This window comes from Periophthalmus magnuspinnatus, chromosome 18 (assembly GCF_009829125.3).
Source record: "Periophthalmus magnuspinnatus isolate fPerMag1 chromosome 18, fPerMag1.2.pri, whole genome shotgun sequence".
NCBI classification, from domain to species: Eukaryota; Metazoa; Chordata; class Actinopteri; order Gobiiformes; family Gobiidae; genus Periophthalmus; species Periophthalmus magnuspinnatus.
In genome coordinates, this window is record NC_047143.1 from 9955739 (window position 1) to 9970644 (window position 14906).

General features: G+C 37.2%; 3 protein-coding genes across 3 annotated transcripts; all 3 read left to right on the forward strand.

The window, feature by feature from the left end:
* The first annotated feature begins 997 nt into the window (after positions 1–997).
* Positions 998–3143, forward strand: LOC117386017 (uncharacterized). The gene is made up of 4 exons (XM_033983323.2): positions 998–1089; positions 1174–1872; positions 1941–2042; positions 3100–3143. Exons 1-4 carry the CDS (start codon positions 1035–1037, stop codon positions 3141–3143), a joined length of 900 nt encoding a protein of 299 aa, XP_033839214.2. The 5' UTR covers positions 998–1034.
* A 2709-nt stretch (positions 3144–5852) lies between these two features.
* On the forward strand, positions 5853–11322 carry LOC117386018 (uncharacterized). Its single transcript, XM_033983324.1, has 3 exons — positions 5853–5907; positions 5990–6679; positions 11267–11322. Exons 1-3 carry the CDS (start codon positions 5853–5855, stop codon positions 11320–11322), a joined length of 801 nt encoding a protein of 266 aa, XP_033839215.1.
* Positions 11323–11776: 454 nt separating this feature from the next.
* Positions 11777–13757, forward strand: LOC117386019 (uncharacterized). The gene is made up of 5 exons (XM_055229253.1): positions 11777–11831; positions 11911–12600; positions 12676–12777; positions 13540–13574; positions 13650–13757. Exons 1-5 carry the CDS (start codon positions 11777–11779, stop codon positions 13755–13757), a joined length of 990 nt encoding a protein of 329 aa, XP_055085228.1.
* The last annotated feature ends 1149 nt before the right edge of the window (positions 13758–14906 follow it).

The window sequence follows — 14906 nt, forward strand, 5'->3', positions numbered from 1 at the left end:
AAACTTTAGATCACTGCAAATTTTTTTAAATGAACTAGTTCTGTTCTTCATGTTTTAAGACTCTAAAAAGTAGGTACAGTTATTTTTCAAACAGTTTAAGCCAAAGCAAAAACACTTTTCTTAAACAGATTCATGTAATGCTGCTTTTTATAGATGTGCCTTTTGTGTGCACTTTACAGTGTACAGTATCGATACAGTACTAGGTGCCCAAGACAAGTTTCCACTATGAGACATTGTTATTTATTTATTTATTTATTTATTTATTTGACTTTAGAGTAAACTTTTTTTGTTTTGTTTTTTATTCAGTCATGAAGAAAGAGAGAGCCAAAGTGTGATCTGATACAGGCCCTTTGTCACACAGTAGTGCTTGTTCTGTTTGTCATACAGAGCTTGGCTCATTTGTGGTTAGACAACACTAGAGCCTCTAGACAGAATATATAAAGTAAACCTCAACAGTCACATTTATATAGCTCTACTTAAGACAGAGCCATGTAAATCGCTGTATGATGTTTGTGGATGAGAGCTGATTGGTCCCTGTTTCACGTCTGAAAGAGCTGTTTTGAAGCTGTGCTAGTGGCTAAAAACAATCATGCATTTCAATACTGGCAACTGATCAAAACTTTAAGGTCTTTTTTGGCATTCACAAAAGAGGTGCACACAGATATTCTGCTGCTGCACGATAACCATCTGATAAAGTATAGAGCTAAATTATGTAAAAAATAACTAAATGTAACTAAAATGTTTGTAACTAACCTGCTCATTGTTTGCTTGATAACCACTGTCTGGTTTCTTCATGTGGCACTGGCCACAAATGGCTTTTAAATGTGTCAAGTGACTGATTCCCTGATAAACTGATTGTTCATTCTTATTATGTATTCACCAAGACTGTATCAGACTACAATGGTTAGAGCAGATTCTTTCAGGCTTGCAAGCGAAGGTGTTGCCGTGTACTTTGCTGCATCTATTTCCGCTAGTATCAAATGCAATACTAGGCTTTCAAGAGCAGTGACCACATTAATGCCTTTCAATCATCAATGATGTCCTTTTTTCAGACTCTCTTTACTGTACGTCTTGCACTGGTCAGTACAGGTAAGTAGTATTGTACTATTAATCTAAAGATGTTTCTACCATTGTAGTATGCTTTGAAAGTTTTGTTTTCGTTTGTCTTTTTAGCATTGATATCTGACCTGCCATTGTCTGTAAATCAACAAGAACAAGGAAATTTCCTCTTGGCATCTATTGGAGAGAACATTACCCTACGTTGCATTTTTGAAAACAATCTTGGAATGGGAGCTAAAGTTTACTGGTACAAGCAAAAATTGGGCATGAAACCAGTTTTAATTTCTTCATACTTGACATATGACCAGAAAGTTGAATTTTACAGTGAATTTCGCAGCAGCAACCGTTTCAAGCTGGATTTTAACAATGACAACCATGACTTGCACATCATGAATGTAAGCATGTCAGATTCTTCTGTTTATCACTGTGTGAGATGTGTTTTACACCAAAATGAGTTCCTAGAAAGTGTCACTGTCATTGTAAAGAATTTGAAACATACAGTCCACAAGTCTCCACTGTACATAGAACCAGGACATTCTGTGATTTTAAACTGTAGTGTCCAGACTGGGAGCTGTGAAGGACAGCACAGAGTTCACTGGTTCAAACAGTCTGAAGAGTCTGCTGCAGGAGTCCTTTACAGTCATGGAGGCAGCAGTAAAAAGTGTAAGAACGATACAGACAGTCCAACCAACTCCTGTGTCTATAAACTCCCCATACACAATGTGAGCTCAGAGCAGACTGGGACGTACTACTGTGCTGTGGCCGCCTGTGGACAAGTAGTATTTGGGAATGGGACCAGAATCAGCATAAAAAGTAAGTTATACCTTTGGAAAATGTAGAAGTTTTTGTTGTTAATGTTGCTATCAATTGTTTATTTGTAGATTTCTCTGACAATATGGTTTACGTTCTGATCGGAGTTTCAATATTCAGCACAAGCCTGGTTGTTGTGCTCACATTTGTCCTGTGCATGCAAACCAAGAGAGGTAAATAATCGTATACTATTACATTTGATAAATGTGGTGCTAAGTGGTGAAAATAGTGCACCAAATGCTCAACTCTAGAATATGTCAAAACACTTGACCCCATTTAATCCATTCTTTAATGCTGTCTGTCAGGAGCAATGGGCCACACGAGTCCAGGGACCCATCTCCAGATCTTGAGCCAGTGCTGTTCTTGGTCAGGACTACCTTAGCTGGAGAATTGTACCTATGGTGCATGTTTTGGGTTGATGGGGGCAACAGGAGTGAAACCCAGCCAGAAAGGCTAGGGTGGTGGTAGAACCCGAAACCTTGTTGCCATGAGGCTAGAGTTCCAGCTATCTTTCCACCATGTATTCAATTCAAATAACTATATATGTCCCCAAGGGGCAATTAAAAGGCACACAGAGCATAGGGCATTCATTCACATAGAAAAACCCACAGAGACTGACATATACAATAATCACTTATTTCATGAATAACAGTGTAATATGTCCATTTAGGTTTAACTTTTCTCAAAAGGATTTCACTGAAGTTAAACCATTTGTTTGACAGTTTCATGCTGATATGTTCAGAGAAAGGAGTGTTACAGATCACTACAAGATATTAGTCATTCCAGGCCAGATTTCCTAAAATATTAGTTTGGCCCAAATTGCCACTTACAGCTAAAGTACAGATTTTTTTAAGGGAAGGGGAGAAGAGGTAATTTTAATATTGCTAGTATTCACATATATTCATTTCCAGGCATGAACATAGTATAAGAACAACTTTTTTTCAGATGGCAAGGCAAAGCTTCCTTTTATGTGTCTGTTGAATAAAATATTTGACAATTAGCTGCACACAGTACGCAGAAGTATGAATTTGTAGCAAAGTACTGTTTTACTATAATACCAGGATATAAAACAAGAATAAATGTACTTCATTCCTTTTACAGACACATGCATGAGAAATTCTACAACAAACACTAAGGTATGGGTATGTTTACTGTAATCCCATAAATTACATTATCACCTGTTTGTATCACCAATTGTATTTTTAAAATTTCTCCAAATTTCTCCCATAGAAGTCCACAGAACAGGTGAACAGAAGGAGCGGACAGACATCTGACACATGGAGTGAACACATCTATGTCAATATGAAAAAGTGAAAGAAAATAAAAAGTTCCATCTAAAAATATGTTGCCATTTAATAAATGGATATATCTTCTTTGCTGTTGCAAATAGCTTATATTGCATCTGGTCATATTGTATTGTGCAATGTGCATAATATTATGTCTGCCATAAGTTTTCATCAAGCCATTCTCTATCGTGGTGTGTTATGGCATTTAATTGTGTGTTTTGTTCAATGTCCAGAAAGGTGACTTCAAATAAAATTCTTCTGAATTATTATTAGGGATAGTGTATTTTTTATTATATATATATATATATATATATATATATATATGTGTGTGTGTGGGGGGGGTGTTTTCTGTGTTTAAGCATTGACTAGTAAAAAGGGTCAAGTAACATAAGATTGCTCTTCTTTGTGCTACTTATCTTTTTATCACATGGTTGTTGTGTTTTATATTTTATTAATGCAATTAATAATAAAATTAAAATACATGCTTTGTTTCAAACCTCATAAGAACCGTCTTCTTCTAACTAGAAAGCACTTGATTGTCATCGTAGTTGTCATGTCTCTGTTATACTAAAGCCTGATAGTTAGTATAATTGAGATGGTCCATTGCATAAGAAACTTAAGACCACTGCAAAATTTTTTAAATGAACTAGTTCTGTTCTTCATGTTTTAAGACTCTAAAAAGTAGGTACAGTTATTTTTCAAACAGTTCAAGCCAAAGCAAAAACACTTTTCTTAAACAGATTCATGTACTGCTGATTAACATTTTTTATAGATGTGCCTTTTGTGTGCACTTTACAGTGTACAGTATCGATACAGTACTAGGTGCCCAAGACAAGTTTCCAATATGAGACATTGTTATTTATTTATTTATTTATTTGACTTTAGAGTAAACTTTTTTTGTTTTGTTTTTTATTCGGTCATGAAGAAAGAGAGAGCCAAAGTGTGATCTGATACCCGCCCTTTGTCACACAGTAGTGCTTGTTCTGTTTGTCGTGCAGAGCTTGGCTCATTTGTGGTTAGACAACACTGGAGCCTCTAGACAGAATATATAAAGTAAACCTCAACAGTCACATTTATATAGCTCTACTTCCAGTGGCACTCACACACTTTACACCAGAGAACCAGTCACCACACACTCATACACCACCAGTGTATGTAGACACTGGAGGCAAGGCTGGTAGAGCATCTTGTCCAAAAATACAATGACAGTGTGCAACTGTAGGAGCTGGGATCAAACCAGCAAACAGCCAAATAGATCTGATTTGAACTAACTGACCCTCGTCTCAATAGACAAACACACACTAAATTGCTAATAAACTGAAAATGAGTACAAACCGTCTCTTTTTGTTTGAGAAAAATAACATCAAAGTCTACATTTGTTCTGACTGTTGAAGTAAACTCTTTAGTGAAGGGCGTTGGTGTTCTGAGCTTATTTGTTTCTCTGCAGCAAAGTTTGTGGTTTCCATCACTAAGTCATACTGAGTTTCAGAACGGCAGACCACCAGGCTGTCCGAGCTGTAGCTGAACACCACACAGACAAGGCTCCACAATTAGTTCAAGTCAATCTGTGAGATGGGTCATTTTTTGAGTCATAATGAGGAGGAGGTACAATGTCCACATACTCATGTTCAGTAGCCCAGGCACTCACCCCCTACTACTTCTTGTTAGACTGCAGAGGTATCTGAAAAGGACACAACAAATCATTGCTCAATCTGATTTTGCAGCACATTGTCTCACTCCAGTTTCCCCCATCAGCCTAAAACATGCAGAGTAGGTAAAATCTCCAGCTAAGATGGGCGTACAGGTTGCCCCAGCTGTATTTAAGTATGGGTCAAATGCAGAGAAATTTCCCCTGCAAATCGTAAAATGTACATAAACTACCATCATTCACAGGCACTTGTGTGGAGAGGACTTTTCTTCTTGTGAGATGGATGTATGTGATATGGAAAGTATGTCCTGGAATATATGAGTATTATTGCAGTGTAAATTATGAAGTGTCCCCCTCCTCCCTTTGTATCTTTAGTTCCATGATTCTTTGGAGGGTAGATTCTCACTGAAGGAATAAAAACTATAAATTGACACATATGGAATGTAAGAAAAAAAACAAAATAACTCAAAACGTATTTCAGACTAAAAAAATAAAAATGTGGTAAAATACTTTGAAGCCTGGTTTGCTCTTCACTGAGAGAAAGCAAACGGTGGCTATTTTGAGTGTTTGAATACAAAATATAAAAACGAGTTATTTAACTTTTTTTTTTTTTTTGTCTTAACTATATAATTCCATATATCTTGCAGAATAGATTTGATACCTTCCATATGTACAGAAAAGGTAGAAAACAGTAAATAGAAAAGAAAAACAAACTGAATGAGAGGATGTGTCCAAATGTTTGACTGGTCGTGCACGCCACTTCTTCCTAATATTATTCTTCTGCTCCTCACTGTCCACTGAAGTAGCACTAACAGATGATAAACAAATCTTAAATTTCAGCTCAGTAATCCACCAAAAGTGAAATAGTATCAATAAACTTGCCAGGTGCATTTGTTAAACCTTTAACTTGCTACACCATGATGTGCTCACACTGTACATTACTGTGACTCATTTTACCAGGCATCATTTGACAAGCCAATCAAATGCAAGCTTGACAGTTAAGAGCAGAGGTGGTATCAATAATTTCCATTGTGCACCTGATTCTCAAGATGATCCCACCATTTCTAGTTCTGCTAGTCCTAAGTCTCGGATTGGCCAGCAAAGGTGAGAAATTATTTTTTGAAAGTTTCTTGCTTTTCTGTTATATAGAGTAGACTAAAAAGTATGCTCTCTTTTATCTCTTCAGCTCAGGTGAATCTTCATGAAACCAGCCATTTCCTCTTTGCTACAGTGGGCGACAGCATCACCTTAACCTGCGACTATGAAGACAAGAACAAAGTGCTTGTTGCCATGCAATACTGGTACAAGGAAAGTTTGGGCACGAAACCAACACGCATTTCTTCATTCTCTAAATATTATCAAACCAAAAGTTTGCATGGAGAATTCAACCAAAGCCATCGTTTCACACTGGATGCTGACCATGAGAATAATAACCTGAATATAAAACATGTCCAAATGTCCGACTCAGCAGTTTACCTGTGCATAACTTGTTTTCTACATAATGTAGACATCATAGAAAGTGTCACTTTGATTGTGAAGAGTTTGAGCCCAACAGCTGAGGTCCGTCAGTCTCCACATGAAGACACAGAACCAGGACATTCTGTGACTCTAAACTGTAACGTCCAGACTGAGAGCTGTGAAGGAGCGCACAGGGTTCACTGGTTCAAACAGTCTGAAGAGTCTGCTGCAGGACTCCTTTACAGTCATGGAGGCAGCAGTGATCAGTGTGAGAGCAATACAGACAGTCCAACAAAGTCCTGTGTCTACAAACTCCCCATACACAATGTGAGCTCAGAGCAGACTGGGACCTACTACTGTGCTGTGGCTGCCTGTGGACAAGTCCTGTTTGGGAATGGGACCAGGATCACAATAAAATGTGAGTTACATCTGTTATTTGGGAAATAATCTGAAGGCTTAAGGCTATGATTGCAAAGGAATAATTATCATGATCATTTGGTTAAACTGGTTTATTATGAATCCTTTTTCACATTACATGTCTCTTTTTTGTTTTACGTTTTGACATTTTACTGCTTCTATGTGTGTACTTTTTTATTGCATTTTTGCATTGTTTTTTTCCATTTGGCATTAATATTATCTTAGTTTGTTAAATGTTCTCTATACTAAACAACACATGTAATCCAACCCCATTTCCAAATCCAAAGTTCCTCACACACCCTGGTAGCTCCATGATTTTAATTACGTCTTATGCGTCTCATCCATCTTCTATGTTTGTGTTTTTGCCCCTCACCAATGATCCATGGCCCATCTTCCTATGATAATCAAGAAATTGTGATTGTCTATCAGCCTTCACTGGACTGGTTCTGCTCATTTGAACAATCATATTATAACTTGAAACAATGATAGCAGCTATTGTTTATAGCCTAATTTAAACTGCTTGCATCCTTTGCTGGCAAACTTTGCTTTTTTTAATATACAATCATTAGCCCTCATGTTGAGCACTTAACATTTTAGTCTTCTGTGAACTGCTGTAAAAAACAAAAAAACAAAATCACGTTCTTAACTACTACATATCATTCAAAATGATATGGCTCCAGTGTAGATAGAATAAATAGTCTTCATCAGCTATTCAAATGTCTTTTGTTTTTGCAGACAGAGAAGACCCTAGAATCTACATCTTGAGTGGAGCTTTGGTGTTCTCCTCCCTCCTCGTTCTGTTGCTGGCTTTAGCCGTGTGTATAATGAAGAGGAAACTCAACTGGCTTTGCAGAACATCTTCAAACACTAATGCTGGGGTGAGTTGAGTTTTTTGTCCACTTATGGTACTTTGAGTTCCTTCTAGTCTTCATTTGGTGTCAGCTGACTGCTGTGATGTCTCTTATCAGCTGTTGATCCCAGGCATGCTCAGTTTGATTTGATAGATCTATCAGACTGACCACGTCTACCGTAGTGTGGTTGCCCCTGGAGAGTGAGTCCCATGTGTGAGGCAAGGTAAACGCCCTCCTCATCTTTGTTGATGGACCCCGCTTCCTGATTTCAATAATCTCTTACTGTAATACAGGCAACATAGGATATGAATATTTTGTGTTATTTATAAAGAAATGCTGTACTGCAACTTGTGTTGTTATTTACCTACCCAGCTGATAGTATATATCGGTTTACTTGTGGGCAGGCACACACTCCCCGACATTTCACTGAGCAGCTGGCGCTGGCTTGTTGGACTAAGAGTGGTCACTGGAGATCCATAAACTTATCTCTGTGCATCTCTGTGCCACAGAAGACTAATTTTCTGTGGGTCTATTGTAGGATTCTTGCGGCCATGTATTCAGTGGATTAAATACGTGTCTGTGTATTAAAGACAATTATGGAGTGTGTGCATGGACAATGAACTGACAAAGATTAAAGGGGAGGTCTGATGAACTTTGAGGCTTTGTAATTGTTGTAGTGAAGTGTCATAATATAATCATGGTTAAAGCAGAGCTGCCCTCATCATTGTTTTGTTTTATTTAAGCAGAATGATTTAAAAGTCAACAGCATTTATAGTGAAAAAAAAAAAAAATCCAGTATATTTTCTGGTTGGTAATATCTTACATGCTTTGTGAGCATTACATTGTAAAAAAAACCCAAACATCTACAGAAACAAGGGGGAGTTTACCTTGACTCACAGCAGCTGATAAGAAACACATCACTGCAGTCAGATGACACCTCTGACCAAGGTGGCAGTCCTCCTGCCCCAATCATCTAAGGTAATTAAGCTATAGCTTTTTACACTACAGTATTTACCGTATTAGAGGAAAACACTTATAAAACTCTTATAAAAACAAGACAAAATGAATTTTCTAAACATAATTTAATAGAGTTGATAGGTATGTCACCATAGTTATTGGTGACATTTGTGTTGAAAGCAAGATGGTTGCAATATTTTTTGCATTTCTGTACATGAAATAGTTAATGACTAATACCTCTCTTCCCAAATTATAAGATATGATAAGATATGCCTTTATTAGTCCCACAGTGGGGAAATTCCAGTATTGCACCGCACAGTTAAAGAACAGAAGGAAAATGGTACATGCAATAAAACAAGATAATAGATAAATAGCTTAAAATAATTTTAAAAATAGACTTAAAAATAAACTAAAAAATATACTCTAATGTAACATTATTTCAACATAACCTGATCCTGTAATATCACTATCATTCTGCCTTTTACGAGTAAAGCCAAATATGTTTGCAAACCTTTGGCATAAAAATCTTGTTGTTGCAGCGTCAGGAGCAAGAAGTGAACTCCCTCCATTACGCTGCTTTGAGCGTTCACCCTTCATCCAGAAGACAGGGAGTCACAGCTCAGACTGACTGTGTGTACTCCAGTGTTCACCCACATGACTGAACATGGACATGGCTTAAGTTAATGATTTGACATACTTATTGTTAAGAGTAGAGGGAATTTTACTGCTCCTGCTTAATTGCATCTGTCCACACATTTGTCCAAATGGTCCCTTAAATTACAATCAAATGCTGAATTTCAGTAAATGGATATGATAATGCAGCAATTATGTACATGCATCTAGAAAGTCAAGACAAATTTAGACTGAAAATGTTATGGTTTGGAATGTGTTTCTCCTTCCGCATCTTAAAGGCACTTAAAGACTGGATGGACACATTGACTGTATTCAGAGTAGACCAAGTAGACACTGTAGACCACTCAGAGGCAAAATTCATTGTGCGTCATATTAAAAAACACAAAATTACTGGACCCTAGATGGATCACACACAGGAGGGTGTCCTGATCCAATTCTGTGGACCCAGATCCTCCCCTTTCCACCCGTGACTGGATTGCCGCTACCTTGTCCTAGGTGAGCCCCCTGTTACTTAGTTCTGAGTGTGCTCTGGCCCTACAGATTTTAGCTCTTATCTGCAAATGACTGATGAAGTCCTGGAGTCTGCCCGTCCATAGGAGTGGATCTCTCCTTCAGTCATTATGTTTACATGCAAGCCGGGATAACTGAATAAATGGCCTAGTGCAAAGTAAAAAGATTGTTCTAAATGCATGTAAACCTGGGAACTACGACGGATGGATTCTGAATCGATTCTCAAAGATCCCATTGACAAATCTGGAGGAGGATATAGGAAGAGGGAATATTCTGGGACAGTTCTCCATGTGCTTGTTTCCTGTGAATGTTGGTATATATGTTTGTTTGTTATTAAACAATGTCTGTTTTATTGTTGGAATTTCTGCTGGTTAAATCAACAATCATGTTAAGCCCTAAGAGGTAACCACTGTTGTTGTGATTTTTGGCTTTACACAAATACATTGAACTGATTTAAAACCCCAAACATGACATTTGGAACTCTTTGTAAAAAGTGTGCTTATATATATATATATATATATATATATATATATATATATATATATATATATATATATATATATATATATATATATATATATATATATATATATATATATATATATATATATATATATATATATATATATATATATATATATATATATACTAATAGTTGCTAATATATCGCAACTAGTGTGGATGACAGGAAAATTAGCAACACCTTTTCATCTCATGTCAGTGTATCTTTAAGCGTTCACTAGTTTCCCCACAACATCAGACTTCAATGCGCACAGCAGATTTTTTCAGGTTTGCAAAGAAATATGTCACCATGTACTTTGCTGTGTCTATGTCCGTTAACCAATCAAATGCAATACTAGACTTAAAAGAGCAGTGACCACATTACTGCCTCATTGTTGTCTACTATCTTGATTGAGGTCATTTTTTTCAGACTCTCTTCACCCTAAGTTTTGTGCTGGTCAGTACGGGTAAGTAGTATTGTACTATTAATCTAAGGATGTTTCGACCTTTCGACCTAGCTTTACCCTACGCTGTGCTTCTTCTGACAATGTCAAGATCAGAGTTTAACTTTACTGGTACAAACAAAAATTGGGCATGAAAACAGTACTCATCTCTTCATACTTTAAATACAACCAGAAAGGTGAATTTTATGAAGAATTTCGCAGTCATGCTGGATGATGACAATGAACAAAGTAACTTGCACATCAAGAATGTAAGCATCTCAGATTCTGCTATTTATCACTGTGTGCAATGCTTTTTACACTTATACTGACCTCCTGCAAAATGGATAAGTCTCCCCTGTACATAGAACCAGGACATTCTGCCATTCAAAACTGTAGCATCCAGACTGCGAGCTGTGAAGACCCAAGACAGGGTTCACTGGTTGAAACAGTCCGAGGAGTCTGCTGCAGGAGTCCTTTACAGTCATGGATGAAGCAGTAATAAATGTAAGAACAATACGGACAGTCCAACTAACTCCTGTGTCTATAGCCTCCCCATACACAGTGTGAGCTCAGAGCAGAGTGGGACCTACTACAGTACTGTGTCCGCCTATGGACAAGTCCTGATTGAGAATGGGACCAGGATCAGCATAAAAAGTAGGTTTGTTAATGTTGTTATGAATTGTTTATTTGTAGGTTTCTCTGACAATATGGTTTATATTCTGAGTGGAGTTTCCATATTCTACAACTAGGCTAAAGTATGGGCATGTTTACTGTAATCTCATAATTTATATTTTCACTGGTTACTTTCTTTGTTTAAAATTTCCAAGATTTCCCCAAACTTCTTCAGTACCGGGGCCACAAAACAGGTGAACAGGTGGAGCACACAGACACATGACACGTGGAGTGAATGCTGTAAATAGCTTTGTTTGTTCATGATTTATTAAAGCTAGCTAAACTTTAGTTATTATCAAGTGTTACAGATTCCGCTGCTCCTGATGGCCCCTTAAAATATCTGAGCTTCACCAAATGTTGTTAAATCTTGCCAGGTGCATTTGTTAAACCTTTGACTTGCAACATCATGATGTGTTCACATTATACATGACATCACAGAAAATCATTTTCCAGGCAACTCTTTGACAAGCCAATCAAATGCAAGCTTGACAGTTATAAGCAGAGGCGGTATTGTGCATTGCAATTCTCAAGATGATCCCACTATTTGTAGTTCTGTTAGCCCTAAATCTTGGGTTGGCCAGCAAAGGTGAGAAATTCTTTGTCAGTTTCATGCTTTTCTGTTATATAGAGTAGACTAAAAAGTATGTTCTCTTTTATCTCTTCAGCTCAGGTGAATCTTCATGAAACGAGCCATTTCCTCTTTGCTACAGTGGGCGACAGCATCACCTTAACCTGCGACTATGAAGACAAGAACAAAATGCTTGGTGCCATGCAATACTGGTACAAGGAAAGTTTGGGCACGAAACCAACACGCATTTCTTCATTCTCTAAATATTATCAAACCAAAAGTTTGCATGGAGAATTCAACCAAAGCCATCGTTTCACACTGGATGCTGACCATGAGAATAATAACCTGAATATAAAACATGTCCAAATGTCCGACTCAGCAGTTTACCTGTGCATAACTTGTTTTCTACATAATGTAGACATCATAGAAAGTGTCACTTTGATTGTGAAGAGTTTGAGCCCAACAGCTGAGGTCCGTCAGTCTCCACATGAAGACACAGAACCAGGACATTCTGTGACTCTAAACTGTAACGTCACGACTGAGAGCTGTGAAGGAGAGCACGGGGTTCACTGGTTCAAACAGTCTGAAGAGTCTGCTGCAGGAGTCCTTTACAGTCATGGAGGCAGCAGTGATCAGTGTGAGAGCAATACAGACAGTCCAACAAAGTCCTGTGTCTACAAACTCCCCATACACAATGTGAGCTCAGAGCAGACTGGGACCTACTACTGTGCTGTGGCTGCCTGTGGACAAGTCCTGTTTGGGAATGGGACCAGGATCTGTTTAAAAAGTAAGTCATGTCTTTGGAAAATTCTGTTAATGTAAATTTTTGCTGTTAATGTTATTATCAACTGTTTATTTGTAGATGACTCTGACAATATGGTTTACTTTCTGAGTGGAGTTTCTGTATTCAGCATAAGCCTGGTCATTTTGCTCACATTTTGCCTGTACACGCAAAGCAAGACAGGTAAATACTTATTACATACTATTAAATTCAATAAATGTGGTGCCATTGTACTGAGGGACCAGAATTTAAATATCCTAAGTGTAACATTGGTAACATTACCTGAGAAACAAAAATAGTCCAAAATTTTAACTTTTTACATGTAGAATATGTCAAAACAATTATGGATTTGATTACCAGTTATCAAATATACAGTTGTTATTAGGAAACTCATCGAGAAAGGCCCGGGTAGAGGTGATTGAAGCCAGAGCCTTCTTGGAGAGAGGCATGAGTACCAGCCACTGTGCCACCATGTAATGTCCATTTAGCTTTAACTTCAATCGTTTTTTCAAAAGGATTCCACTGGAGTTAAATAATTTGTTACTGACAGTTAAGCACTGATATGTTCAGAGAAAAGAGTGTTACATTGGATTATTATTGTGATATTTTGGTAGTGAATTGAGCCATTCAGTCATAAGATTTCGTAAAATATCAGTTTGGCCGAAATTGTCACTTAAAGCTGAAGTACAGATTTTTGAACAGTGAAGGGAAGAAGAGGTCAATTTAATATTGCTAGTATTCACATGTATTCATTTCCAGGCATGTGCATAGTATAAGAACAACTTTTTGAGATGGCAAAACTTCCTTTTGTGTGTTCAATGAATAAAATATTTTACAGTTAGCTGCAGACAGTATGCAGAAGTCTGAGTTTGTAGCAAAGTACTGCTGTTACAAAATATTACCAGGAGGAAAAACAAGATTAAATACACCTCACTCCTTTTACAGACACATGCATGAGAAATTCTACAACAAAGACTAAGGTATGAGCGCTTTAATTGTAACCTCATAATTTTTATTTCCACTGGTAACGTTTTTGCATTGTTTTAATTTTCCAGGATTTCCCCAAATTTCTCCAGTACAGGGCCACAGAACAGGTGAACAGAAGGAGCGGGCAGACACCTGACACATGGAGTGAATGCATCTACTTCAGTGTGGAAAAATGAAAGATTTTATGATAAATACGTTGCCATTTAATAAACTCATATATCTTTCTTGCTGCTGTTGATAGCTTGGGTTGTATTTGGTTATTTGTGCAATGTGCATAATATTATGTCTGCCATATGTTATTATGGGTAATGCATTTTAATTATGATTATTTTAAGGTAAGGTGTTTTATTTGTAATATTCTTTAAGAAACAAACTGACAAACTTAACTGTCCACAAGGGCCAGATAACATAAAATAGCTTTTCTCTGTGCTTTTTTTTCATGAATGTTTGTGTCTGTTAAACTTAATAACACCTTTGTTGTGTTTTATGTTTCATTTATAAAATAAATAATACAACCCAAAGTGTCAATGTGGTAAAAAAAAAAAAAAAGTAATTACTTTCAGACCTCATAAGAACAACACTGAAGACTGTGGGTGTGACCAAAGAAAACCATCAGGCCTAGCCCCTACTGTGGCTTTTTCATTTATGTCCTATTTATAACTGCATCCTCAGACCCAAATCTAACCAAGGAAAACAATAGGGCCAACCAGTCTGTTAACAGAGTGAGAGCAGCCATTAGGGGTGTGAATGATTATGTAAATATGGCTCAGGCACATTTTACACTTAGTGTAGTTCAATAAACCTACTCAACAAACAGAAACTGTAAACAACAGGTGTGTTAGTTTCAGTGTAGTCAGCTCCTCCCTTCAGATAGATATACGGCAGTGTCCACCAGCAATCTGACCAGAAATGAAGAAACAGCTTGGAAGAGCAGCAAAATGTCTTCACTCAAAAACTATTTGTGCAGTTGACAGAACTGGATTTTTCTTTTACCTTTTGATAATTCTTCATTTTGTTCATTGTAAAATGAACTGTGGATTTCTTTAAAACAAATACATTTGTTTATGCCTTTTAGAGCTTCTAACTGTGTTATAATCGTTACCTCTTCTCATGTACTGTCTCAGAGTAGTGTGTATACTGATTCATGCATGTTTGAGTAATCTTTATACTCAAGATGTCCTGTTTTCACCGCCACCGGTACAAGTCCACTGCTCAGTACTCACTTTGGTACTTATTTTGTTCCCCAAAAATACTTAATTGGTGATACTTGAAGGATTTGGCAGCATCGGAAAGCCATTTTTGCTGGAAGGGAAAAAAAAAAAAAA